Consider the following 23,739-nt stretch of genomic DNA (forward strand, 5'->3'; position numbering starts at 1 on the left):
GGAAAGCCATAGTCATTGTAGGTGTTTGTACCTGGGTCTGCCTGGTGATGTCTGGGGAACTCTAAGGATCAGGTGGGTCAGCTGTCTGTTCTCAGCACCCTGGTCAGGTACGATAGACAGAGCTCAGGGTACTACAGAGGCCTGAGGATCTGTAACCAGTCCATGGTGTTGGCCTGCATCCAAGGTGGCATTGTGCTCCAGTTGACATAGGGTCTGAGTTAAAAGTGAGGAAAGTTGCCAGGTGCGGTGGCTCACGCCTGTCATCCCAGCACTTTGGAAGGCTGAGGTGGGTGGATCACTTGAGGTCAGGAGTTCAAGACCAGTCTGGCCAACACGGTGAAACCCCATCTCCTAAAAATACAAAAATTAGCCATGCATGGTAGCACATGTCTGTCATCCCAGTTACTCAGGAGGCTGAGGCAGGAAAATTGCTTGAACCTGGCAGACAGAGGTTGCAGTGAGCTGAGATCATGCCACCGCACTCGGTCCTGGGCAACAGAGTGAGAGACCCTGTCTCAAAAAAAAAAAAGAAACTGAGTCCAGTGAGCTGAGATCGTGCCACCGCACTCAGGCCTGGGCGACAGAGTGAGAGACCCTGTCTCAAAAAAAAAAAAAAAGGTGAGTAAAGTGAGGAAAAAGGTACATGATGGTTAGATAAAAAGGTACATGATGGTTAGATGGTACTGGGGCAGGTGAGGCCCAGAACGTTGAACTCACTGAGGAGCTGCATCTATAATGTGTGGTCTCAGAGGCCACTGCACTTCAAGGTGAGGTCTAGAGACCCATATCTGCAGATTGAGGGTTTGGAGGCTCAGGTCAGACACTGTTTGGCATTGCTTGGGCTCTTGCAAAACTGGGATCTCAGAACCTATTCTCGGCCACAGTGAGCAGCCTGGACTCTGTCAGCCAGAGGGCTGGCTATACTGAAGTTTAGTTTCTAGAGCTGAGTCTGGGCTGGGTGTGGTGGCTCATGGCTGTAATCCCTGAGCTTCAGAAGGCTGAGATGGGAGGCTGAGGCCAGGTGTTCAAAACCTGCCTGGACAACAGAGCAAGACCCCATCTCTACACACAATTTAAAAAATAGCCAAGCATGGTGGTGTGTGCCTGTAGTCCCAGCTACTGGGGAGGCTGAGATGGGAGGATCACTTGAGCCCAGGAGTTTGAGGCTGCAGTGAGCTGTGATCATGCCACTGCACTCCACCTGGGCAACAGAGCAAGACCCTGTGTCTAAAAAAACCAGAAACCTCTCAGCCACACTGGAGAGCTCCCAGAATCAGTCCTCTGCACTCCCCAGTCCATCTCTGGGGCTTCGAAGTGGCTTGTTTGCTTCTGTCCTTACGTTAGCCACAGACTATTTGCAGTCCTCCCACCGTGCCTCTCAGCTTCCACCCTGCGGTCCTCACCCCTTCCTTTATCCTCTGGACGGTGCTATGCTTCCCCCTGCCTCAGTGGGCTTCCAGGAGAGAATTAAGCCCTCACAGCCCAAGGCATCTACTGGATGTAATAAGTGGGCACCTCTCCTTCGTGTCTAGAAGGTTACTAGTCTCGGATCATCCTTGGGAGAACTGAGAAGTCTCTCAAATCATTTTCTGTGGGCCTTAATTCTGTCACCCTTGAGAAAAGCTGCTTTGGCCACAGGACCTTTGCATGTGCTCTTATGGCTGCTGGAATGCTCCCTCAGTGCTTCTCTGGGTCATGCCTGCTCATTCTTGAGATCAAGGTTCAAGTACCCCTCAGGTTCCTTTTATAAGTGGCCTCAGCACCATGTTCCATTTCTTCTGAGCACTTGTTTCTCAGTTTCACATTTATTGGCATGATTATTTGATGTACGTCTCCTACACTCTGCGTCCAATGCCTGTGCTAGAAATGTGGAAGGTGCTCCATAAATAGCTGTCAGGGAGACGTCTGTGAAGTTCTGAGGATTCTGATGGCACCAAGTGGAGCCTGTGGGTGTGGCTTGAGAAGGTGCAGTGTGAATGATAGGCCTAGGTGATGGGCTGAGAAGATCGGTCGAGCCCAGCAGGTATGACCCATTGGGCCTATCAGTGTCCAGGAGGTAGGGTAAGGCACAGGTCTGAGGTTCTGGATCTGTCAGTACCGCCTGAGGAGTTGGGAATGGGCACAGGTACAAAGTGATGAGTCTTCATTGTTCAACAGAGAATTTCTGGCACAGGTATGAGGATCTGGGTCTGTCAGTATCAGAGGATGTGGGGCCTGGCACAAGTATGAGGCACTGGGCCATTATTCAAGCAGGTGGGCTGGGGAACAGCAATGTAGTAGTGGGTTTTTAATATCTGAGGAGACCCAGCCAAGAGTAGCAGACAGCTGCTGGGTCTTTCATTGTCCAAGGAAACATACCTGGGCACAAGTATGAGGCTGAGAAGGTGGATCCTGGCACTGGTATGGGGCTGTGGGTCTGCAAGTGTCTACAGAAGTAGGGCCTGGTACAGGTATGTGGTGCTGGAAGAGGTATGACAGGTATGACATCTGGGTCTCCCAGTGTGTGAGGAGGTAGGATCTGGTACAAGTATGAGGCCCTAGATCTGACGGTGTCTGAGGAGGTAACAGCAGGTTACAGATATGAGGCCCTGGGTCTGCTGATGTCTGAGGAGGTAACAGCAGGTTACAGTTATGAGGCCCTGGGTCTGCTGATGTCGGAGAAGGTAACATCTGGTACAGGTATGAGATCTGGGTCTTCCCATGTCTGAGGAGGTAGCACCTAACACAGGTATGAGGATCTGGTCTTCCAATGTTTGAGAAGGTAGCACCTGGCACAGGTGTGAGGATATGGGTCTTCCATGTGTGAGGAGGTAGCATCTGGCACAGGTATGAGACTGTGGGTCTTCCAGTGTTTAAGGAGGTAGCACCTGGCACAGGTATGAGGATCTGGGTCTTCCCGTGCCTGAGGAGGTAGCACCTGGCACAGGTATGATGATCTGGGTCTTCCAGTGTTTGAGGAGGTGAGGTTGGACTCAGGTGTCAGGCCCTTGGGCTTCCATTGCCTGAGGAGATAGCATCTGGCACAGGTATGAAGCCCTGAGTTTTCTAGTGTCTGGGGAGGTGAGGCTGGGTACAGGTATGAGGATCTGGGTCCATCAGTATCTGAGGAGGTGGGATCGGGTCCTGGTATGAGGATCTGGGTCCATCCATGTCTGAGGAGGTAAGATCTGGCCCTGGTATGAGGATCTAGGACTGTCCATGTCTGAGGAGTTACCATCTGGTACAGGAATGAGGATCTGGGTCTGTCAATGTTGGAGGAGGTAGGAATCTGGTACAGGTATAAGGATCTGCATCTGTCAAAGTCTGAGGAGTTACCATCTGGTACAGGAATGAGGACCTAGGTCTTCCAGTGACTGAGGAGGTAGGATCTTGTACAGGTATGAGGATCTGGGTCTTTCAATGTCTGAGGAGGTAGGATCTGGTCCTGGTATGAGAATCTGGGTCTGTCTATGTCTGAGCAGGTAGGATCTGGCCCTGGTATGAGGATCTGGGTCTGTCAGTTTCGGAGGAGGTGGGAATTTGGTACATGTATGAGGATCTGGGTCTGTCAGTATCTGAGGAGGTAGGATCTGGTACAGGTGTGAGGATCTGGGTCTTCAGGTGTCTGGGGAGGTGGCATTTGGCACAGGTATGAGAATCTGGATCTTCTAGTGTCTGAGGAGGTGAGATCTGGTATTCAGTGTGAGAATCTGGTTCTGTCAGTGACTGAGGAGGTAGGATCTGGCATAAGCATGAGGATCTGGGTCTGTCAATGTCTGAGGAGGTAGGATCTAGTACAGGTGTGAGGATCTGGGTCTACTATGTCTGGAGGTAAGATCTGGCATGAGTATGAGGATTTGGTTCTGTTCATGTCTGAGGAGGTAGGATCTGGTGCAGGTATAAGGATCTGGGTCTTTCATTGTCTGAGAAGGTAGGATCTGGTACAAGTGTGAGGATCTGGGTCTGTTCGTGTCAGGGGAGGAAGGATCTGGCACTGGTAAGAGGATCTGGGTCTGTCAGTTTCTGAGGAGGTAGGCTTTCGCTCTGGTAAGAAGATCTGGGTCTGTCAGTTTCTGAGGAGGTGGGAACTGGCACAAGTATAAGGATCTGGGTTTGTCAGGGTATGAGGAGGTAAGATCTGGTACAGTATTGAGGATTTGGGACTGTCCATGTCTGAGGAGGTAAGATCTGATGCACATATAAGGATCTGGGTCGGTCAGTGTCTTAAGGAGGTAGGATCTGGCACAAGTATAAGGATCTGGATCTGTCAATGCCTGAGGAGGTAGGATCTGGTGCAGGTATAAGGATCTGGGTCAGTTAATATCTGAGGAGTTGTGATCTGGCCCTGGTATGATGATCTGTGTCTTCCAGTGTCCTAGGAGGTAGGATCTGGCCCTAGTATGAGGATCTGGGTCTGTCAATATCTGAAGAGGTAGGAATCTGTTACAGGTATGAGGATCTGCATCTGTCAATGTCTGAGGAGGTAGGACTTGGCCCTGGTATGAGGATCTGGGTCTGTCAGTGTCTGAGGAGGTAGGGATCGTACAAGTATGAGGATCTGGGTCTTTCCATGTCTCAGGAGGCAGGATCTGGATCTCTCCATGTCTGAGGAGGTAGGATCTGGGTCTATCCATGTCTAAGGAGGTAGGATCTGGGTCTATCCCATGTATGAGGAGGTAGGATCTGGCATGAGTATGACGATCTGGGTCTGTCCATGTCTGGGGAGTTAGGATCTGGCACAAGTATAAGGATCTGGGTCTTTCAGTGTCTGAGGAGGTAGGATCTGGCCTTGGTATGAGGATCTCGGTCTGTCAATATATGAGGAGGTAGGAATCATACAGGTATGAGGAACTGGGTCTTTCCATGTCTGAGGAGGTAGGGTCTGGGTCTGTCCATGTCTAAGGAGGTAGGATCTGGCATGAGCATGAGGACCTGGGTCTGTCCGTGTCTGCGGAGTTAGGATGTGGCGCAGGTATAAGAATCTGGGTCTTTCAGTGTCTGAGAAGGTAGGTTCTGGCCTTGGTGTGAGGATCTGGGTCTGTCATAATCATAGAATTATGAGGATCTCAGTCTGTCCGTGTCTGAGGAAGGTCAAGGTTTCTCCATGTCTGAGGAGGTAGGATCTGGGTCTGTCCGTGTTTGAGGAGGTAGGATCTCACATCAGTATGAGGATCTGGGTCTCTCCATGTCTGCAGAGGTATGATCTGGCACAGGTATAAGGATCTGGGTCTCTCCATGTCTGAGGAAGTAGGATCTGGTACAGGTATGAGGATCTGGGTTTGTCAATATCTGAGGAGGTAGGATCTGGCCCTGGTATGAGGATCTGGGTCTGTCCATGTCTGAGAAGGTAGGATCTGGCCCTGGTATGAGGCTTATGGTCTGTCAGTATCTGAGGAGGTAGGATCTGGGTCTATCAGTGTCTGAGGAGGTAGGATCTGGCCCTGGTATGAGGCTCTGGGTTGCCCATGTCTGAGAAGGTAGGATCTGGCCCTGATAGGAGGATTATGAGGGTCTAGGTCTGTCAGTATCTGAGGAGGTAGGATCTGGGTGCCCGTATAAGGATCTGGATCTGTCAGTATCTGGAGAGGTAGGATCTGGTGCTGGTGTGAGGATCTGGGTCTGTCAATGTCTGAAGAGGTAGGATCTGGTACAGGTGTGAAGATCTGGGTCTGTCAGTGTCTCAGGAGGTAGGATCTGGTACAGGTGTGAGGATCTGGGTCTCTCTATCTCTGAGCAGGTAGGATCTGGCATGAGTATGAGGAACTGGGTCTGTCCATGTCTGAGGAGGTAGGATCTGGCACAGATATAAGGATCTAGATCTTTCAATGTCTGAGAAGGTAGGATCTGGCCCTGGTATGAGGATCTGAGTCTTTCAATATCTGAGGAGGTAGGAATCTAGTACAGGTATGAGGATCTGGGTTCTCCATGTCTGAAGAGGTAGGAATCTGTCACAGGCATGAAGATCTGGGTCTGTCAATGTGTAAAGAGGTAAGATTTGGCCTTGGTATGAGGATCTGTGTCTCCCCATGTCTGAGAAGGTAGGATCTGGATCTGCCCGTGTCTGAGGAGGTAGGATCTGGCATGAGTATGAGGATCTGGGTGTATCCATGTCTGCAGAGGTAGGATCCGGCGCAGGTATAAGGATCTGGGTCTCTCCATGTCTGAGGAAGTAGGATCTGGTACAGGTATGAGGATCTGGGTCTATCTATGTCCAAGGAGGTAGGATCTGGTACAGGTGTGAAGATCTGGGTCGGTCTATATCTGAGGAGGTGGGAATTTGGTACAGGTATGAGGATCTGGGTCTGTCAGTGTCTGAGGAAGTAGGATCTGGCCCTGGTATGGGTATCTGGGTCTGTCCATGTGTGAGAAGGTAGGATCTGGCCCTGGTATGAGGCTTATGAGGATTTGGGTCTGTCAGTATCTGAGGAGATACAGGTAAGAGGATCTGGTTTGTCAGTGTCTGAGAAAGTAGGATCTGGCCCCCTTATAAGGCTCTGGGTTGCTCATGTCTGAGATAGTAGGATCTGACCCTGATAGGAGGATTATGAGGATCTGGGACTGTCAGTGTCTGAGGAGGTAGGATCTGGGTGCCGGTATAAGGATCTGGATCTGTCAGTATCTGAGGAGGTAGGATCTGGCGCTGGTATGAGGATCTGAGTCTGTCAATGTCCGAGGAGGTAGGATCTGGTACAGGTGTGAGGATCTGGGTCTCTCTATGTCTGAGCAGGTAGGATCTGGTACAAGTGTGAGGATCTGGGTCTGTCCATGTCTGAGGAGGTAGGATCTGGCACAGGTAGGAATCTAGTACAGGTATGAGGATCTGGGTCTCTCCATGTCTGAGAAGGTAGGAGTCTGTTATAGGCATGAAGATCTGGGTCTGTCAATGTGTGAAGAGGTAAAATCTGGCCCTGGTATGAGGATTTATGTCTCCCCATGTCTGAGGAGGTAGCATCTGGGTCTAACCTTGTCTGCGGAGGTCGGATCTGGAGTAGGTATAAGGATCTGGGTCTGTCCATGTCTGAGAAGGTAGGATCTGGCCCTGGTATGAGGATCTTGGTCTGTCAATATCTGAGGAGGTGGGAATCTGGCCCTGGTATGAGGATGGGTCTCTCCGTCTCTGAGGGGGTTGAATCTGGTACAGGTATGAGGGCTGGGACTGTCAGTATATGAGGAGGTAGGATCTGGGTGCTGGTATAAGGATCTGGATCTGTCAGTCTCTGAGGAGGTAGGATCTGGCGCTGGTATGAGGATCTGGGTCTGTCAGTGTCTGAGGAGGTAGGATCTGGTACATGTGTGAGGATCTGGGTCTCTCTATGTCTGAGCAGGTAGGATCTGGTACAAGTGTGAGGATCTGGGTCTATCCATGTCTGAGGAGGTAGGATCTGGATCTGTCCATGTTTGAGGAGGTAGGATCTGGGTCTGCCCGTGTCTGAGGAGGTAGGATCTGGATCTGTCCATGTCTGAGGAGGTAGGATCTGGGTCTGCCCGTGTCTGAGGAGGTAGGATCTGGCATGAGTATGAGGATCTGGATCTGTCCATGTCTGTGGAGGTAGGATCTGGAGCAGGTATAAGGATGTGGGTCTTTCAAGGTCTGAGAAGGTAAGATCTGGCCCTGGTATGAGGATCTGGGTCTGTCAATATCTGAGGAGGTAGGAATCTGGCCCTCGTATGAGGATGTGGGTCTCTCCATCTCTGAGGGGGTTGAATCTGGTACAGGTATGAGGATCTGGATCTGTCAGTGTCTGAGGAGGTAGGATCTGGCCCAGGTATGAGGATCTGAGTCTGTCCGTGCCTGAGGAGGTAGGGTCTGGTACAGGTGTGAAGATCTGGGTCTTTCCATGTCTCAGGAGGTAGGATCTGGTGCAGGTATGGGGATCTGGCTCTGTCCATGTCTGAGAAGGTAGGATCTGGCCCTGGTATGAGGATCTGGGTGTGTCAGTATCTCAGGAGGTAGGAATCTGGCCCTGGTATGAGGATGTGGATCTCTCCATCTCTGAGGGGGTTGAATCTGGTACAGTTTTGAGGATCTGGGTCTGTCAGTGTCTGAGGAGGTAAGATCTGACCCTGGTATGGGTATCTGGGTCTGTCTATGTCTGAGAAGGTAGGATCTGGGCCATTAGGATTATGAGGATCTGGGTCTGTCAGTATCTGAGGAGGTAGGATCTGGGTGAGCGTATGAGGATCTGGATCTTCAGTGTCTGAGGTAAGAATCTGGTACAGATAGGAGGATCTGGGTGTGTTCGTGTCTGAGGAGGTAGGATTTGGTGCATATATTAGGATCTGGGTCTGTCCATGTCTGAGGAGGTAGGATCTGGCACAGATATAAGGATCTAGGTCTTTTAATGTCTGAAAAGGTAGGATCTGGCCCTCATTTGACGATCTAGGTCTTTCAGTATCTGACGAGGTAGGAATCTGGTACAGGTATGAGGATCTGGGTCTGTCAAGTCTGAGGAGGTAGGACCTGGCCCTGGTATACGGAACTGAGTCTCTTCATGTCTGCAGAGGTAGGATCTGGGTCTGTCCATGTCTGAGGAGGTAGGATCTGGCATAAATATGAGGATCTGGGTATTTCAATGTCTGAGAAGGTAGGATCTGGCCCTGATAGGAGGATGAGGATCTGAGACTGTCAATATCTGAGGAGGTAGGATCTGGGTGCGGGTATAAGAATCTGGAACTGTCAGTATCTGAGGAGGTAGGATCTGGCCTTGATATGAGGATCTGGGTCTTTCAATATCAGAGGAGGTACGAATCTGGTACAGGTATGAAGATCTGGGTCTCTCCATGTCTGGAGGTAGGATCTGGTACAAGTGTGAAGATCTGGGTCTGTCTATGTCTGAGGAGGTAGGAATCTGGTACAGGTATGAGGATCTGGGTCTATCCATGTCTAAGGAGATAGGATCTGGCCCTGATATGAGGCTTATGAGGTTTTGGGTCTGTCAGTATCTGAGGAGATAGGATCTGGGTACGGGTACAGGTATGAGGATCTGGGTCTGTCAGTGTCTCAGGAGGTAGGATCTGGTACAGGTGTGAGGATCTGGGTCTCTTCATGTCTAAGGAGGTAGGAATCTGTTACAGGCATGAGGATCTGGATCTGTCCATGTCTGAGGAGGTAGGATCTGGAGCAGGTATAAGGATCTGGGTCTTTTAATGTCTGAGAAGGTAGGATCTGGCCCTGGTATGAGGATCTGAGTCTTTCAATATTTGAAGAGGTAGGAATCTAGTAACAGGTATGAGGATCTGGGTCTCTCCATGTCTGAGGAGGGAGGAATCTATTACAGGCATGAGGATCTGGGTCTGTCAGTGTGTGAAGAGGTACTGTCTGGCCCTGGTGTGATGATCTGTGTCTCCCCACGTCTGAGGAGGTAGGATCTGGATCTGTCCGTGTCTGAGGAGGTAGGATCTGGCATGAGTATGAGGATCTGGGTATGTCCATGTCTGTGAGGTATGATCTGGAGTAGGTATAAGGATCTGGGTCTTTCAGTGTCTGAGAAGGTAGGATCTGACCCTGGTATGAGGATCTGGGTCTGTCAGTATCTGAGGAGGTAGGAATCTGGCCCTGGTATGAGGATGTGGGTCTCTCCATCTCTGAGGGGGTTGAATCTGGTACAGGTATGAGATCTGGGTCTGTCAGTGTCTGAGGAGATTGGATCTGGCCCTGATATGGGTATCTGGGTCTGTCCATGTCTGAGAAGGTAGGATCTGGGCCATTAGGATTATGAGGATCTGGGTCTGTCAGTATCTGAGGAGGTAGGATCTGGGTGCAGGTATAAGAATCTGGTACGGTCAGTATCTGCGGAGGTAGGATCTGGGTGTGGGTATAAGGATCTGCATCTGTCAGTGTCTAAGGAGGTAGGATCTGGCCCAGGTATGAGGATCTGAGTCTGTCCATGTCTGAGGAGGTAGGATCTGGTACAGGTGTGAAGATCTGGGTCTCTCCATGTCTCCAGAAGTAGCATCTGGTACAGGTATGAGGATCTGGGTGTGTCCATGTCTGAGGAGTTAGGAATGTGGTACAGATAGGAGCATCTGGGTGTGTTCATGTCTGAGGAGGTAGGATTTGGTGCATGTATTAGGATCTGGTTCTGTCCATGTCTGAGGAGGTCGGATCTGGCACGGATATCAGGATCTAGGTATTTTAATGCCTGAGAAGGTAGGATCTGGCCCTTGTTTGAGGATCTGGGTCTTTCAGTATCTGAGGAAGTAGGAATCTGGTACAGGTATGAGGATCTGGGTCTGTCAATGTCTGAGGAGGTAGGAACTGGCCCTGGTATACGGGTCTGGGTCTCTTCATGTCTGAGGAGGTAGGAAACTTACAGGCATGAGGATCTGGGTCTGTCAATGTCTGAGGAGGTAGGGCCTGGCCCTGGTATGCGGATCTGGGTCTCTTCATGTTTGAGAAGGTAGGATCTGGGTCTCTCCATGTCTGTGGAGGTAGGATCTGGTGCAGATATAAGGATCTGGGTCTTTCGGTGTCTGAGAAGGTAGGATCTGGCCTTGGTACGAGGATCTGGGTCTGTCAATATCTGAGTAGGTACGAATCTAGTACAGGTATGGGGATCTGGGTCTCTCCATCTCTGAGGAAGTAGCATCTGGTACAGGTATGAGGATCTGGGTCTGTCTCTGAGAAGGTAGGATCTGATACAGGTGTGAAGATCTGGGTCTGTCTATATCTGAGGAGGTAGGATCTGGCCTTGGTATGAGGATCTGCGTCTGTCCATGTCTGAGAAGGTAGGATCCGGCCCTGGCATGAGGCTTATGAGGATTTGGGTCTGTCAGTATCTGAGGAGGCAGGATCTCAGTGCGGGTACAGGTATGAGAATCTGGGTCTGTCATTATCTAAGGAGGTAGGATCTGGCCCCAGTATGAGGATCAGGGTCTGTTCATGTCTGAGAAGGTAGGATCTGACTGTGATATGAGGATTACAAGCATCTGGGTCTCTCAGTATCCAATGAGGTAGGATCTGGGTGCGGGTATAAGGATCTGGATCTCTGTGTATCTGAGGAGGTAGGATCTGGCCCTGGTATGAGGATCTGAGTCTGTAAATGTCTGAGGAGGTAGGATCTGGTACAGGTGTGAGGATCTGGGTCTGTTCATGTCTGAGGAGGTAGGATTTGGTACACGTATTAGGATCTTGGTCTGCCCATGTCTGAGGAGGTAGGCCCTGGCCCTGGTATGAGGATCTGGGTCTCTTCATGTTTGTGGAGGTAGGATCTGGGTCTGTCCATGTCTTAGGAGGTAGGATCTGGCCTGAGTATGAGGATCTGGCTCTGTCCATGTCTGCGGAGGTAGGATTTGGTGCAGATATAAGCATCTGGGTCTTTTAATGTCTGCGAAGGTAGGCTCTGGCCTTGGTGTGAGGATCTGGGTCTGTTAATATCTAAGGAGGTACGAATCTAGTACAGGTATGAGGATCTGGGTCTCTCCATGTCTGAGAAGATTGACTGTGGTACAGGTATGAGGATCTGGGTCTGTCAGTGTCTGAGGAGGTAGGATCTGGCCCTGTTATGAGGATCTGGGTCTGTTCATGTCTGAGATGGTAGGATCTGGCCCATTACGATTTTGAGGATCTGGGTCTGTCAGTATCTGAAGAGGTAGTATCTAGGTGCAGGTATAAGAATCTGTATCTGTCAGTATCTGAGGAGGTAGGATCTGGCCCTGATATGAGGATCTGAGTCTGTCAATTTCTGAGGAGGTATGATCTGGTACAGGTATGAGGATCTGGGTCTGTCCATGTCTGAGGAGGTAAGTTCTGGCACAGATATAAGGATCTGGGTCTGTTCATGTCTCAGGAGGTAGGATGCGCAATTATAGGGATCTGGGTCTATCAATGTCTGAGAATGTAGCATCTGGCCCTAGTATGGGGATCTGGGTCTTTCAATATCTGAGGAGGTAGGAATCTGGTATAGGTATGAAGATCTGGGTCTCCTCATGACTGGGGAGGTAGGAGTCTGTTACAGGCATGAGGATGTAGGTCTGTCAATGTGTGAGGAGGTAAGATCTCTCCCTGGTATGACAATCTGTCCATGTCTGCGGAGGTCGGATCTGGAGCAGGTATAAGGATCTGGGTCTTTCAGTGTCTGAGAAGGTACGATCTGGCTCTGGTATGAGGATCTGGGTCTTTCAATATCTGAGAAGGTAGGAATCTGGTATTGGTATGAAGATCTGGGTCTTTCCGTGTCTGAGGAGGTTGGATCTGGTACAGGTATGAGGATCTGAGTCTGTTCATGTCTGAGAAGGTAGGATCTGGCCCATTAAGATTATGGGGATCTGTGTCTGTCAATGTCTGAGGAGGTAGGATCTGGTACAGGTGTTAGGATTTGGGTCTCTCCGTGTCTGGAGGTAGGATCTGATACAGATGTAAGGATCTGGGTCTGTCCATCTCTGAGGAGGTAGGATCTGGTACAAGTATGAGGATCTGGGTCTGTTAAGGTAGGATCGTGTCTGAGGAGGTAGGATTTGGTGTGGGTATTAGGATCTGGGTCTGTCCATGTCTGAGGAGGTAGGGTGTGGCACAAATAGAAGGATCTGGGTCTATCAATGTCTGAAAAGGTAGGATCTGGCCCTGGTATGAGGATCTGGGTCTTTCAGTATCTGAGGAGGTAGGAATCTGGTACAGGTATGAAGATCTGGGTCTCTGTATGTCTGTGGAGATAGGAATCTGTTACAGGCATGAGGATCTGGTCTGTCAGTATCTGAAGAGGTAGTATCTAGGTGCAGGTATAAGAATCTGTATCTGTCAGTATCTGAGGAGGTAGGATCTGGCCCTGATATGAGGATCTGAGTCTGTCAATTTCTGAGGAGGTATGATCTGGTACAGGTAGGAGGATCTGGGTCTGTCCATGTCTGAGGAGGTAAGTTCTGGCACAGATATAAGGATCTGGGTCTGTTCATGTCTCAGGAGGTAGGATGCGCAATTATAGGGATCTGGGTCTATCAATGTCTGAGAATGTAGCATCTGGCCCTAGTATGGGGATCTGGGTCTTTCAATATCTGAGGAGGTAGGAATCTGGTATAGGTATGAAGATCTGGGTCTCCTCATGACTGGGGAGGTAGGAGTCTGTTACAGGCATGAGGATGTAGGTCTGTCAATGTGTGAGGAGGTAAGATCTCTCCCTGGTATGACAATCTGTCCATGTCTGCGGAGGTCGGATCTGGAGCAGGTATAAGGATCTGGGTCTTTCAGTGTCTGAGAAGGTACGATCTGGCTCTGGTATGAGGATCTGGTCTTTCAATATCTGAGAAGGTAGGAATCTGGTATTGGTATGAAGATCTGGGTCTTTCCGTGTCTGAGGAGGTTGGATCTGGTACAGGTATGAGGATCTGAGTCTGTTCATGTCTGAGAAGGTAGGATCTGGCCCATTAAGATTATGGGGATCTGTGTCTGTCAATGTCTGAGGAGGTAGGATCTGGTACAGGTGTTAGGATTTGGGTCTCTCCGTGTCTGGAGGTAGGATCTGATACAGATGTAAGGATCTGGGTCTGTCCATCTCTGAGGAGGTAGGATCTGGTACAAGTATGAGGATCTGGGTCTGTTAAGGTAGGATCGTGTCTGAGGAGGTAGGATTTGGTGTGGGTATTAGGATCTGGGTCTGTCCATGTCTGAGGAGGTAGGGTGTGGCACAAATAGAAGGATCTGGGTCTATCAATGTCTGAAAAGGTAGGATCTGGCCCTGGTATGAGGATCTGGGTCTTTCAGTATCTGAGGAGGTAGGAATCTGGTACAGGTATGAAGATCTGGGTCTCTGTATGTCTGTGGAGATAGGAATCTGTTACAGGCATGAGGATCTGGGTCTGTCAGTGTGTGAGGAGATAAGATCTGGCCCTGGTATAAGGATCTGGGTCTATCAGTGTTGGAGGCAGTAGGAATCTGGTACATATATGAGGATCTGCGTCTTTCACTGTCTGAGGAGGTAGGACCTGGCTGTGGTATGAGGATGTGGATCTCTCCATATCTGAGGAGGTAGGATCTGAGTCTGTCCGTGTCTGTCCATGTCTGAGGAGGTAGTGAGGATCTGGGTCTGTTCATGTCTGTGGAGGTAGGATCTGTAGCAGGTATAAGGATCGGGGTCTGTTCATGCCTGAGAAGGTAGGATCTGGCCCATTAGGATTTTGAGGATCTGGGACTGTCAGTGTCTGAAGAGGTGGTATCTGGGTGCCAGTATAAGGATCTGGATCTGTCAGTATCTGAAGAGGTAGGATCTGGCCCTGGTATGAGGATCTGAGTCTGTCAATGTCTTACGAGGTAGGCTCTGGTACAGGTGAGAGGATCTGGGTCTGTCCATGTCTGAGGAGGTAGGATCTGGCATAGATATAAGGATCTAGGTTTTTCAATGTCTGAGAAGGTAGGATCTGGCCCTAGTTTGAGGATCTGGGTCTTTCAATATCTGAGGAGGTAGGAATCTGGTACAGGTACGAGGATCTGGGTCTCTTCATGTCTGAGGAGGTAGGATCTGGCCCTGGTACAAGGATCTGGGTCTGTTCATGTGTGAGGAGGTAGGACCTAGCCCTGGTATGAGGTTCTTGGTCTCTCCAAGTCTGAGGAAGTAGGTTCTGGGTCTGTCCATATCTGAGGAGGTAGGATCTGGCATGAGTATGAGGATCTGGGTCTGTTCATGTCTGCGGAGGGAGGATCTGGCACAGACGTAAGGATCTGGGTCTTTCCATGTTTCAGAAAGTAGGATCTGGTCTTGGTATTAAGATCTGGTACAGGTAGGAGGATCTGGGTCTCTCCATGTGTGAGAAGGTAGGAATCTGGTACAGCTACAAGGATCTGGGTCTGTTCATGTAGTCATTATGGGTCTGTCCAGACATCTTTCAGTGTCCGAGGAGGTAGGAATTTGGTACAGGTATGAGTATTGGGTCTCTTCATTTCTGAGGACATAGGAATCTGTTACAGGCATGGGGATCTGGGTCTGTCAGTGTCTGAGGAGGTAGGACCTGGCCCTGGTATGAGGATCTGGGTCTCTCCATGTCTGAGAAGGTAGGATCTGGTGCACATATAAGGATGTTGGTCTGTCAGTGTTACGGAAGGTAGGATCTGGCCCTGGTATGAGTATCTGGGTATGTCAGTATCTGAGGAGGTAGGATCTGGCCCTGGTATGAGGATCTGGGTCTTTCGGTATCTGAGGAGGTAGGATCTGGCCCTGGTATGAGGATCTGGGTATGTCAGTATCTGAGGAGGTAGGATCTGGCCCTGGTATGAGGATCTGGGTCTTTCGGTATCTGAGGAGGTAGGATCTGGCCCTGGTATGAGGATCTGGGTCTCTCAATATCTGAGGAGGTAGGATCTCATACAGGTATGAGGATCTGAGTCTTTCAATATCTGAGGAGGTAGGATATGGCACAGGTGTGAGCATCTGGGTCTGTCTGTGTCTAAAGAGTTGGAGCTGTGTGCAGGCATGAGGCCTTGGTTCTACCAGTGTCTAAGGAAGTGAGGCTGGGTACAGGTATGAGGCCCTAGGTGTGTCCATATCTGAGGAGGTAGGATCTGGTACTGGTATGAGGATCTGAGTCTCTCCATGTCTGAGGAGGTAGGATCTGGTACTGGTATGAGGTTCTGGGTCTGTCACTATCTGAAGAGATAGTAGTCTGCTGCAGGTATGAGGATCTGGGTCTCTTCATGTCTGAGGAGGTGGGACCTGTCACAGGTATGAGGCCCTGGGTCTGTCTGTGTCTGAGGAGGTGGGCCCTGGCACAGGTATGAGGCCCGGGGTCTGTCCGTGTCTGAGGAGGTGGGCCCTGGCACAGGTATGAGGCCCGGGGTCTGTCCGTGTCTGAGGAGGTGGGCCCTGGCACAGGTATGAGGCCCTGGGTCTGCTGGTGTCTGCAGAGACAGGGCCCAACATCTCAGGGAAGACCACGGTAAGCTCTTCAGTTTGTCTTGTGGCTGTGGTCAGTTCCACGTGTAGTCTGCCCTGTTGGTCTTCCCGTGTGTTGCCAGCACCTGCCTGCTGCCTTGCTTCCTGGAGGTGGGTTGGGCCAGGGCCCTCCAAGATGCCCCTGCGCAAGACCAGGGACAGGGTTTCCAGCAGGAGGTGGGGGGCGGGGTGTGCCGGCCCTCCCTCAGCACCTTGTCCTGTCTCTCCTAGTGGGTGGGAGGACGCTACTCACTGTGGTCGGCCATCGGACTCTCCATTGCCCTGCACGTGGGTGAGTGTGCGTGTTTCTGTGTCTTGTAGCCCCCATGGGTAGGGGGCTCGTGTCCCTGAATATCATGCTGTCCTCACAGGCTGCTGGCCTCTCTGCAGCTGGCTGGGATATTTATTTCATGTCCATAAGGAAGGTCTGGGTTTTTTTGGGTGTGCGGGTTGGCCCCCGTCTCTGCCCCTCACAACTGCAGTCCTGTTTCTCTCCTATCCTAGGCAGAGTCAGATCCCTGCACTCAGGGCCACCTCTCACTGGAGGGGCTTTGTATAGGCCTGAGTCCTCCCATGTCATGTCTTCTGGCTCTCCATGCAGCCTTCCTTGGTTGCAGAAGGAGCTGTGCCCACTCCCCACAGGACGCTGGGTGTGGCCACTTCTGTTGACTCTACTTTTGTGTCACAGGTTTTGACAACTTCGAGCAGCTGCTCTCGGGGGCTCACTGGATGGTGAGTGCTGAGGCTGGTTCTCTGCCAAGTGCTGGCCAGAGGCGTGTGTGTTGATCCTGGTCCCTCCCCTTTCTCTCCCACTGTCCTGTCCCTCCCCCTCCCCGTGCAGCTGCTCAGCTTCCACTCACCCTGCTCCTGTTTCAGGACCAGCACTTCCGCACGACGCCCCTGGAGAAGAACGCCCCCGTCCTGCTGGCCCTGCTGGGTATCTGGTACATCAACTGCTTTGGGTGTGAGACGCATGCCATGCTGCCCTATGACCAGTACCTGCACCGCTTTGCTGCGTACTTCCAGCAGGTACCAGCTGCCAAAGCAGGCCTTGGAGTCAGCAGGGCCTGTGGGGGGTCTGGGAGGTCCAGGAACCTGGGTTTCAGCTCCTCCAGGAGCTCTTTGCCCCATTGCCCTTGGGCCTGGCCAAGGTCCACCTGTGCTCCTTGTCTCAGGATGAATCTTTGTAACTGAGGTTGGTTCCATTTGAGTGTCATCTGAGTTTGACCACCATGGGAGGGGCATGACTGGTGATCATGTCGCCCTGGCTAGGGAGGTCCTGGCTTGGCTTAGGGGATGTTTCTCAGCTGGGGTCACTTCTTTCTTGCACATCACTATGCATGCCCAGCGTAGTGTCTGAGAACGTAGGATCTATCCCTGGTATGAGGTCCTAGGTCCGTTAATATCTGAGGAGGCAGGATCTAGTACAGTTATGAGGATCTGGGTCTGTCCATGTTAGAGGAGGTGGGATTTGGCCATAGGGTGGGGCCGCAAGCTGGAATCCCTTGTAGCCTGTAGTGCCTTTATGTCTCCAGAAAAGCAAGTCTGTATCTAGTCTGTGGTAGCCTCTTTGGACTACATGGTCCTCTTCTCCCTTGGGATCTCCAGAGCCCCCGAGAGGCTTAGCAGGCCGTTTCCTAGTCACATTATGTCCCAGAAAGCTTTTCCACACCTGTCCCTGCTTTTTTTGTTTTGAACAGATTCTCATTCTGTCGCCCAGGCAGGAGTGCAGTGGCGCGATCTTGGCTCACTGCAACCTCCGCTTCCTGAGTTCAAGCGATTCCTGTGCCTCAGCCTCCCAAGTAGCTGGGATTACAGGCATACACCACCATGTGCTGGCTAATTTTTGTGTTTTTGGTGGAGATGGGGTTTCACTATGTTGCCCAGGCTGGTTTCGAATTCCTGGCCTCAAGCGATCCACCTGCCTTGGCCTCCCAAAGTGCTGGGATTATAGGCATGAGCCACCGTGCCCGATCCTGTCCTTGCTTTTGTTTAGTACAAAGCCAGTCCCTGTCCAGCAGCTCTTGAGTTGCTTTGGGCAGGTACAGAAGGCTTCACCAACACCTGGAAGCAAATCCTGTGATTGAAGGAGAGGCCAAGGTTCCCCAAATCCCAGCTGCCTTGGTGAGGGTTGCCATGACCAGGGCCCAGGTGGGTACCCAAAGCCTAGCGTCTAGTTGAGATGACAGCCCTCAAAGGCTGTACTCTTAGCCGGGCATGGTGGCTGATGCCTGCAATCCCAGCACCTTGGGAGGCTGGGGGGGATTGCTTGAGGCCAGGAGTTCAAGACCAGCCTGGGCAACATAGCGAGACCCGGTCTCTACAAAAAAACCCACAAAAACTAACAATAGCTGGGCATGGTGGTGTGGCACCTGTAGTCCCAGCTACTTGGGAGGCTGAGGCAAGAGGTTTGCTTGAGCCCAAGAGGTCAACGCTTCAGTGAGCTATGATTCTACCACTCTCCTCCAGCCTGTGTGACAGAGTGAGACTCTGTCTCTTGGGGAAAAAAAAAAAGCTGTGCCCTCTGGACCCCAGCCTGCTCTCCCTTAAGAAATGAGTTGATTTTGTGACCGATTTTGTCTTTAGGGAGGTCCTTGCCTGACCTCCAGACCCACCTTTTCCTGGGCATGAGTCCTTCTTGCACCGTGGCCTAAGCTGGAAAGGTTGGGAGGCTGTGTCCTCACGGGTGTGGGGAGGTAGGGGATCATGCCTGCAGACACGGGTGCAGGTCCACCTCATGGGGCCAGGGCAGGGTGGGTCTGTCTGGAGCATCTGGGCAGAACTTGGGCGTGGTGCAGGAAGGAGCAGGATTTGGGTACAGTGTGTGAAGGATCAAGATTTGCAGGTAGAGGGTTGGTTTTTTTTTTTCTTTTCTTTTTCTGTTACTTTTTTTTTTTTTTTTTTTTTTTGAGATGGAGTTTTGCTCATGTTGCCCAGGCTGGAGTGCAGTGGCGAGATCTCGGCTCACCACAACCTCTGCCTCCCATGTTCAAGTGATTGTCCTGCCTAAGCCTCCCAAGTAGCTGGGATTATAGGCATACGCCATCACACCTGGCTAATTTTGTATTTTTAGTAGAGACAGGGTTTCTCCATGTTGGTCAGGCTGGTCTCAAACTCCCAACTTCAGGTGATCCGCCCGCCTCGGCCTCCCAAAGTGCTGGAATTACAGGCTTGAGCCACTGCGCCCAGCCTCTTTCTTTCTTTTTAACTGTTCTTTCATTTTGCCAAGGGCTGGGTTTCTGTTCCTTTTCCAGGGCGACATGGAGTCCAATGGGAAATACATCACCAAATCTGGCACCCGTGTGGACCACCAGACAGGCCCCATTGTGTGGGGGGAGCCTGGGACTAATGGCCAGCATGCTTTTTACCAGCTCATCCACCAAGGTGGGCCTGTGTGGCCTGGGCAGGGTGGCGTTGGGGAGGGAAAGGATCTTCCAGAAGAGATATCTCACTTAGGTCAGTGCCCTCCTCTAGGCTGTATGGCTAGCTCCCATGGGCTGGGGTCATGTGGGTGACCACAGTGCCCTTCACAGGCACCAAGATGATACCCTGTGACTTCCTCATCCCGGTCCAGACCCAGCACCCCATACGGAAGGGTTTGCATCACAAGGTAAGAGCCCCCATCTGGCCCCATCTGGAGGGTCTGGCTCACATTGCACCCAGACCTCTGGAAACCTGATGCATTGGTTGACAATCACGTTAGTTTTCTATTCCAGCCATAACAAATGACAACAAACATGGAGGCTTAAAACAACACTCTTTTTTTGAGGGTGGGGAGTGGGGACAGAGTCTTGCTGTGTCGCCCAGGCTGGAGTGCAGTGGTGGGATCTTGGCTCACTGCAACCTTCCCCCTCCCGCTTCCCCCTCACTTCAGGTGATTCTTACGTCTCAGCCTCCCAAGTAGCTGGGACTATAGGCACTCACCACCACGGCCTGCTAATTTTTATATTTTTGGTAGAGGGTTTCACTGTGTTGGCCAGGCTGGTCTTGAACTCATGACCTCAAGTGACCCACCTGCCTCAGCCTCTCTAAGTGCTGGGATTATAGGCATGAGCCAGCGCACCTGGCCTATCTCAAGAGTTTCTGAAGCTCAGATGTCCAGCAGGCCCTGCTGTATCTCTGCTTAGAGTCTTGCAGGCTGAGATCAAGGTGTCATCAGGTCTGTGTTTCTTTCTAGAGACTTTAGGGGGAAAGCCTTTTCTGTGCTTGCCAGGTGGCTGGCAGAATTCATTTCTGTATGTTTGTGGAACTGAAGTCCAGCTTCCTTGCTGTGGGCTGAAGGTCCTTCTCAGATTCTCAAGGTCACCTGCATTCCCTGGCTTGTGGGCCTCTTCACTGCAGAACCAGCAATGGCAGGTTAAATCCTTCTGAAGCTTTGATTCTGTCTTGCCACTTCTGTTGCGTCTCTCGGACTGACTTGTTTACCTTCCTCCTCTACATTTTTCTTTTATTCCCTAAGTGACAGCGTCGTGCTATGTTGTCTAGGCTGGACTTCAGTGGCATGATCACAGTTCACTGCATTTTCGACGTCCCAGGCTCAAGCAATCTTCCTGCCTCAGCCCCTCAAGTAGCTGAGACTTACAGGCACACACCACGATGCCTGGCTAACTTTTAAACTTTTAGTAGAGACGGGGTTTCACTGTGTTGCCCAGGCTGGTCTCCAGCTCCTGGGCTCAAGTGATTCTCCTGCCTCGACCTCCCAGAGTTTTGGGATTACAGGTGTGAGCCACCACACCTGGCCCTCTTTTACTTTTAAGGGCCAGTGTGATTAGATTGGGCCTACTAGATAATCCAGGAAAATCTCCCCTTTTGTTTATTTTATTTTTATTTTTTAATTTTAGAGATAGCATGTCACTCTGCTGAGGCTGGAGTGCAGTGGCCCAGTCATAGCTCACTACAGCCTTGAACTCCTGGGCTAAAGCAATCCTTTTATCTCAGCCTCCTGAGTAGGTGGGACCACAGATGTGCACCATGCCTAGCTATTTTTTTTTAAAGAGACAGAGTCTTGTTCTGTTGCCCAGGCTGGAGTGCAGTGGCACAATCAGGCTCTCTGCAGCCTCACCCTCCTGGGCTCAAGCAATCCTCCTACCTCAGCCTCCTGAGTAGCTGGGAACAGGCAAACGCACCACACCCAGCTGATTTTTTTATTTTTATTTTTTGTAGAGATGGAGTCTCACTTTGTTGCCCAAGCTGCCCTCAAACTCCTTCACAGAATTTATTGTGCCTTGTCTTAGGTGTGCAGAGCAGCATAGGGTTACAGTAGCACAAGCTTTGGAGTCAGTGAGCTGGGTTGAATTCTGATTCTTTCTGTCTGTAGTTCTGTGATCCAGCACTGTGGACTTGTAGAACCCAAGGCTCTACTAGAACAGGGCAATGATGCCTTTCCTCCTTAGGATCTTAGTATTATTATTATTATTATTTTTTCGAGACACTTTTTCACTTTGTTGCCCAGGCTGGAGTGCAGTAGTGCTACCTTGGCTCACTGCAACCTCAGCTTCCTGGGTTCAAGCGATTCTCGTGCTTAAGCCTGCTGAGTAGCTGGGATTACAGGTGCACACCACCATGCCCGGCTACTTTCTTAGGATATTAAAAGATAGATGTTGGTAAAATTGTTAGCAGGAACCCGGCAAGTGGTGCGTAGTTCGTTCTTTTTTTTTCTTTTTTTTTTTTTAGCTCTGTTGCCCAGGCTGGAGTGCTGGAGTGCTGGAGTGCAATGGCGTGATCTCAGCTCACTGCACCTTCTGCCTCCCAGGTTCAAGTGATTCTCCTGCCTCAGGCTCCTGATTACAGGCACGCGCCACCATGCCCAGCTAATTTTTTTGGTATTTTTAGTAGAGATGGGGTTTCACCATGTTGGTCAGGCTGGTCTCGAGCTCCTGACCCCGTGATCCACCCACCTCGGCCTCCCAAAGTGCTGGGATTCCAGGCACCGTGCCTGGCCACTGGTGTGTAGTTCTAAAAGAGCAGTTATCACCATTCCCTGCCTTGTGGTGTCATTGGATGTGTTCCCTTCGCTCCAACTGAGCTATACAGTGAGTGACCCAGGCGGGGACTGACCCCTGCTGAGAAGTGCCAGGCGGTCTTGTCCCTCTGCCGGAAGCTCAGACAGTGCTCTCAAGCATAACTGATGTCTCGCTCATCAGATCCTCCTGGCCAACTTCCTGGCCCAGACGGAAGCCCTGATGAGGGGGAAATCAACGGAGGAGGCCCGAAAGGAGCTCCAGGCTGCAGGCAAGAGTCCAGAGGACCTTGAGAGGCTGCTGCCACATAAGGTCAGCACTTCTGCATTCGGCTTTGGGGTGCATGCTGGAGTTGGAGGTGTGAAGCTGTGGCACTAGGCAGGGGCTTGGGGCGTGCCTGGCTTGTCCTACAGAGTGGGAGGGCCTGTCCTTACAGACCTGTACGTCTCAGCCTCTGGGGCAGGGCGTGCTTCCCTTCAGGGGGCTGAGGGATCAGGACTCACTTGGAGACATTCCTTGGTGTTTTCTGCAGGTCTTCGAAGGAAATCGCCCAACCAACTCTATTGTGTTCACTAAGCTCACACCATTTATGCTTGGAGCCTTGGTCGGTGAGTGAGTAGGGGAAAGGTCCTGGCTTGGGGTAGTTGGAATGGGCTTGCGGAGCCCTGACGTGCCCTGTCTGTCCCCTCTGCAGCCATGTATGAGCACAAGATCTTCGTTCAGGGCATCATCTGGGACATCAACAGCTTTGACCAGTGGGGGTGAGTTGCTCACTTAGGGGAGGGCCAGGAATGCCTTTGGGTTGGCTCAGGGATTTCAGTAGCAACGTTAGAGCCTTCCCCATACCACTCTTCCCTTCCTTTCTTGGCAGAGTGGAGCTGGGAAAGCAGCTGGCTAAGAAAATTGAGCCTGAGCTTGATGGCAGTGCTCAAGTGACCTCTCACGATGCTTCCACCAACGGGCTTATCAACTTCATCAAGCAGCAGCGCGAGGCCAGAGTCCAATAAACTCATGCTCAGCCGCAGCCTCCTCTGTGATTCCTCTTTCTCTTCTGGTCCCTGCTCCCCAGAGCCGGCACTGCATGGTCCTGGACACCACCCAGAGCGCCCTCTGGTTGTGGGCTTGGACCAGGAGTCCTTAGCAGGGAGGGCTGATCTCAAATTGCTACCCCCAGCCCCTCCATGTCTTCGCTCCCTCTGTGTTACAATTGGCTGAAGTGTTTTTGTGCAGCTGACTTTTCTGACCCATGTTCATGTTGTTCACATCCCATGTAGAAAAATAAAGATGCCACAGAGGAGGTTGTAGGCTCAGCCTCTGATTCTTTTCCTGCGATGGTGCTTTATGTAGCAGAAGGCAGGAGTGCTCAGTAGGACGCAGCCTGTGCCTCCATGGACACTGAATACTAAGTCGTGAGCAGGTCTAGAGTGGAGCAAGGTGCCTTGAGAAGACAGTAGTGGGGTGGGAGCACAATCAGTCAAGAGGGCAACTTGGCCTGTGTCACCAAATCCTAAGACTGTTTTCCACTCCTCACCTCTGTGACTGGAGAAATTGGATACTCTGTTCACTCTATGCATTGAGTGCATTGAGATTATGTTTGTTTGGGGTGAATTCCTGGACAAGACCAAGGGTGACTGCCATCTCCTGGCAGGATGCTCAGGTAGTTCTTTCGCTTTAAAAGGCAGATAGATATTGGAAATAGGATTTTTTTTTTTTTTTGAGTGTTGCTCTGTTGCCCAGACTGGAGTGCAGTGGTGCAATCTCGGCTCACTGCAACCTCCGCCTCCCAGGCGGGTTCAAGCTATTCTCCTGCCTCAGCCTCCTGAGTAGCTTGGATTACAGGCACACACCACCACGCCGAGCTAATTTTTGTATTTTTAGTGGTGAAGGGGTTTTACCATGTTGGGCAGGCTGGTCTTGAACTCCTGACCTCAGGTGATTTGCCC

The 23,739-nt window shown here is 51.1% G+C and overlaps 1 protein-coding gene and 1 long non-coding RNA gene across 15 annotated transcripts in view; both read left to right on the forward strand.

Annotated features, from left to right (window-relative positions):
* The window catches only part of GPI (glucose-6-phosphate isomerase), a 47,112-nt gene extending 24,012 nt beyond the window's left edge, over window positions 1-23,100 (forward strand). The window contains exons 10-18 of the mRNA XM_033225654.1: window positions 16,068-16,128; window positions 16,525-16,568; window positions 16,713-16,865; window positions 19,091-19,220; window positions 19,370-19,446; window positions 21,980-22,108; window positions 22,329-22,404; window positions 22,491-22,557; window positions 22,668-23,100. Coding sequence (XP_033081545.1) covers window positions 16,068-16,128; window positions 16,525-16,568; window positions 16,713-16,865; window positions 19,091-19,220; window positions 19,370-19,446; window positions 21,980-22,108; window positions 22,329-22,404; window positions 22,491-22,557; window positions 22,668-22,803 — 873 coding nt within the window. The 3' untranslated portion in view covers window positions 22,804-23,100. The remainder of the gene's footprint in view (window positions 1-16,067; window positions 16,129-16,524; window positions 16,569-16,712; window positions 16,866-19,090; window positions 19,221-19,369; window positions 19,447-21,979; window positions 22,109-22,328; window positions 22,405-22,490; window positions 22,558-22,667) is intronic.
* LOC117092308 lies at window positions 497-16,061 on the forward strand. Of its 14 annotated transcripts, XR_004440732.1 has the most exons (7): window positions 497-4,512; window positions 5,277-7,354; window positions 7,417-9,341; window positions 9,373-10,873; window positions 11,084-11,133; window positions 11,215-11,570; window positions 12,680-16,061. It is a non-coding gene; the product is annotated as an uncharacterized LOC117092308 (long non-coding RNA). The 14 variants fall into 14 exon arrangements; XR_004440734.1 differs by having other exon boundaries at window positions 9,373-11,570; window positions 12,680-13,492; window positions 14,689-16,061; XR_004440726.1 differs by having other exon boundaries at window positions 9,373-9,521; window positions 9,727-11,570.
* Window positions 23,101-23,739: the final 639 nt, after the last annotated feature.

The sequence above is a fragment of the Trachypithecus francoisi genome, unplaced genomic scaffold (assembly GCF_009764315.1).
Source record: "Trachypithecus francoisi isolate TF-2019V2 unplaced genomic scaffold, Tfra_2.0 Lachesis_group12, whole genome shotgun sequence".
Lineage (NCBI taxonomy): Eukaryota > Metazoa > Chordata > Mammalia > Primates > Cercopithecidae > Trachypithecus > Trachypithecus francoisi.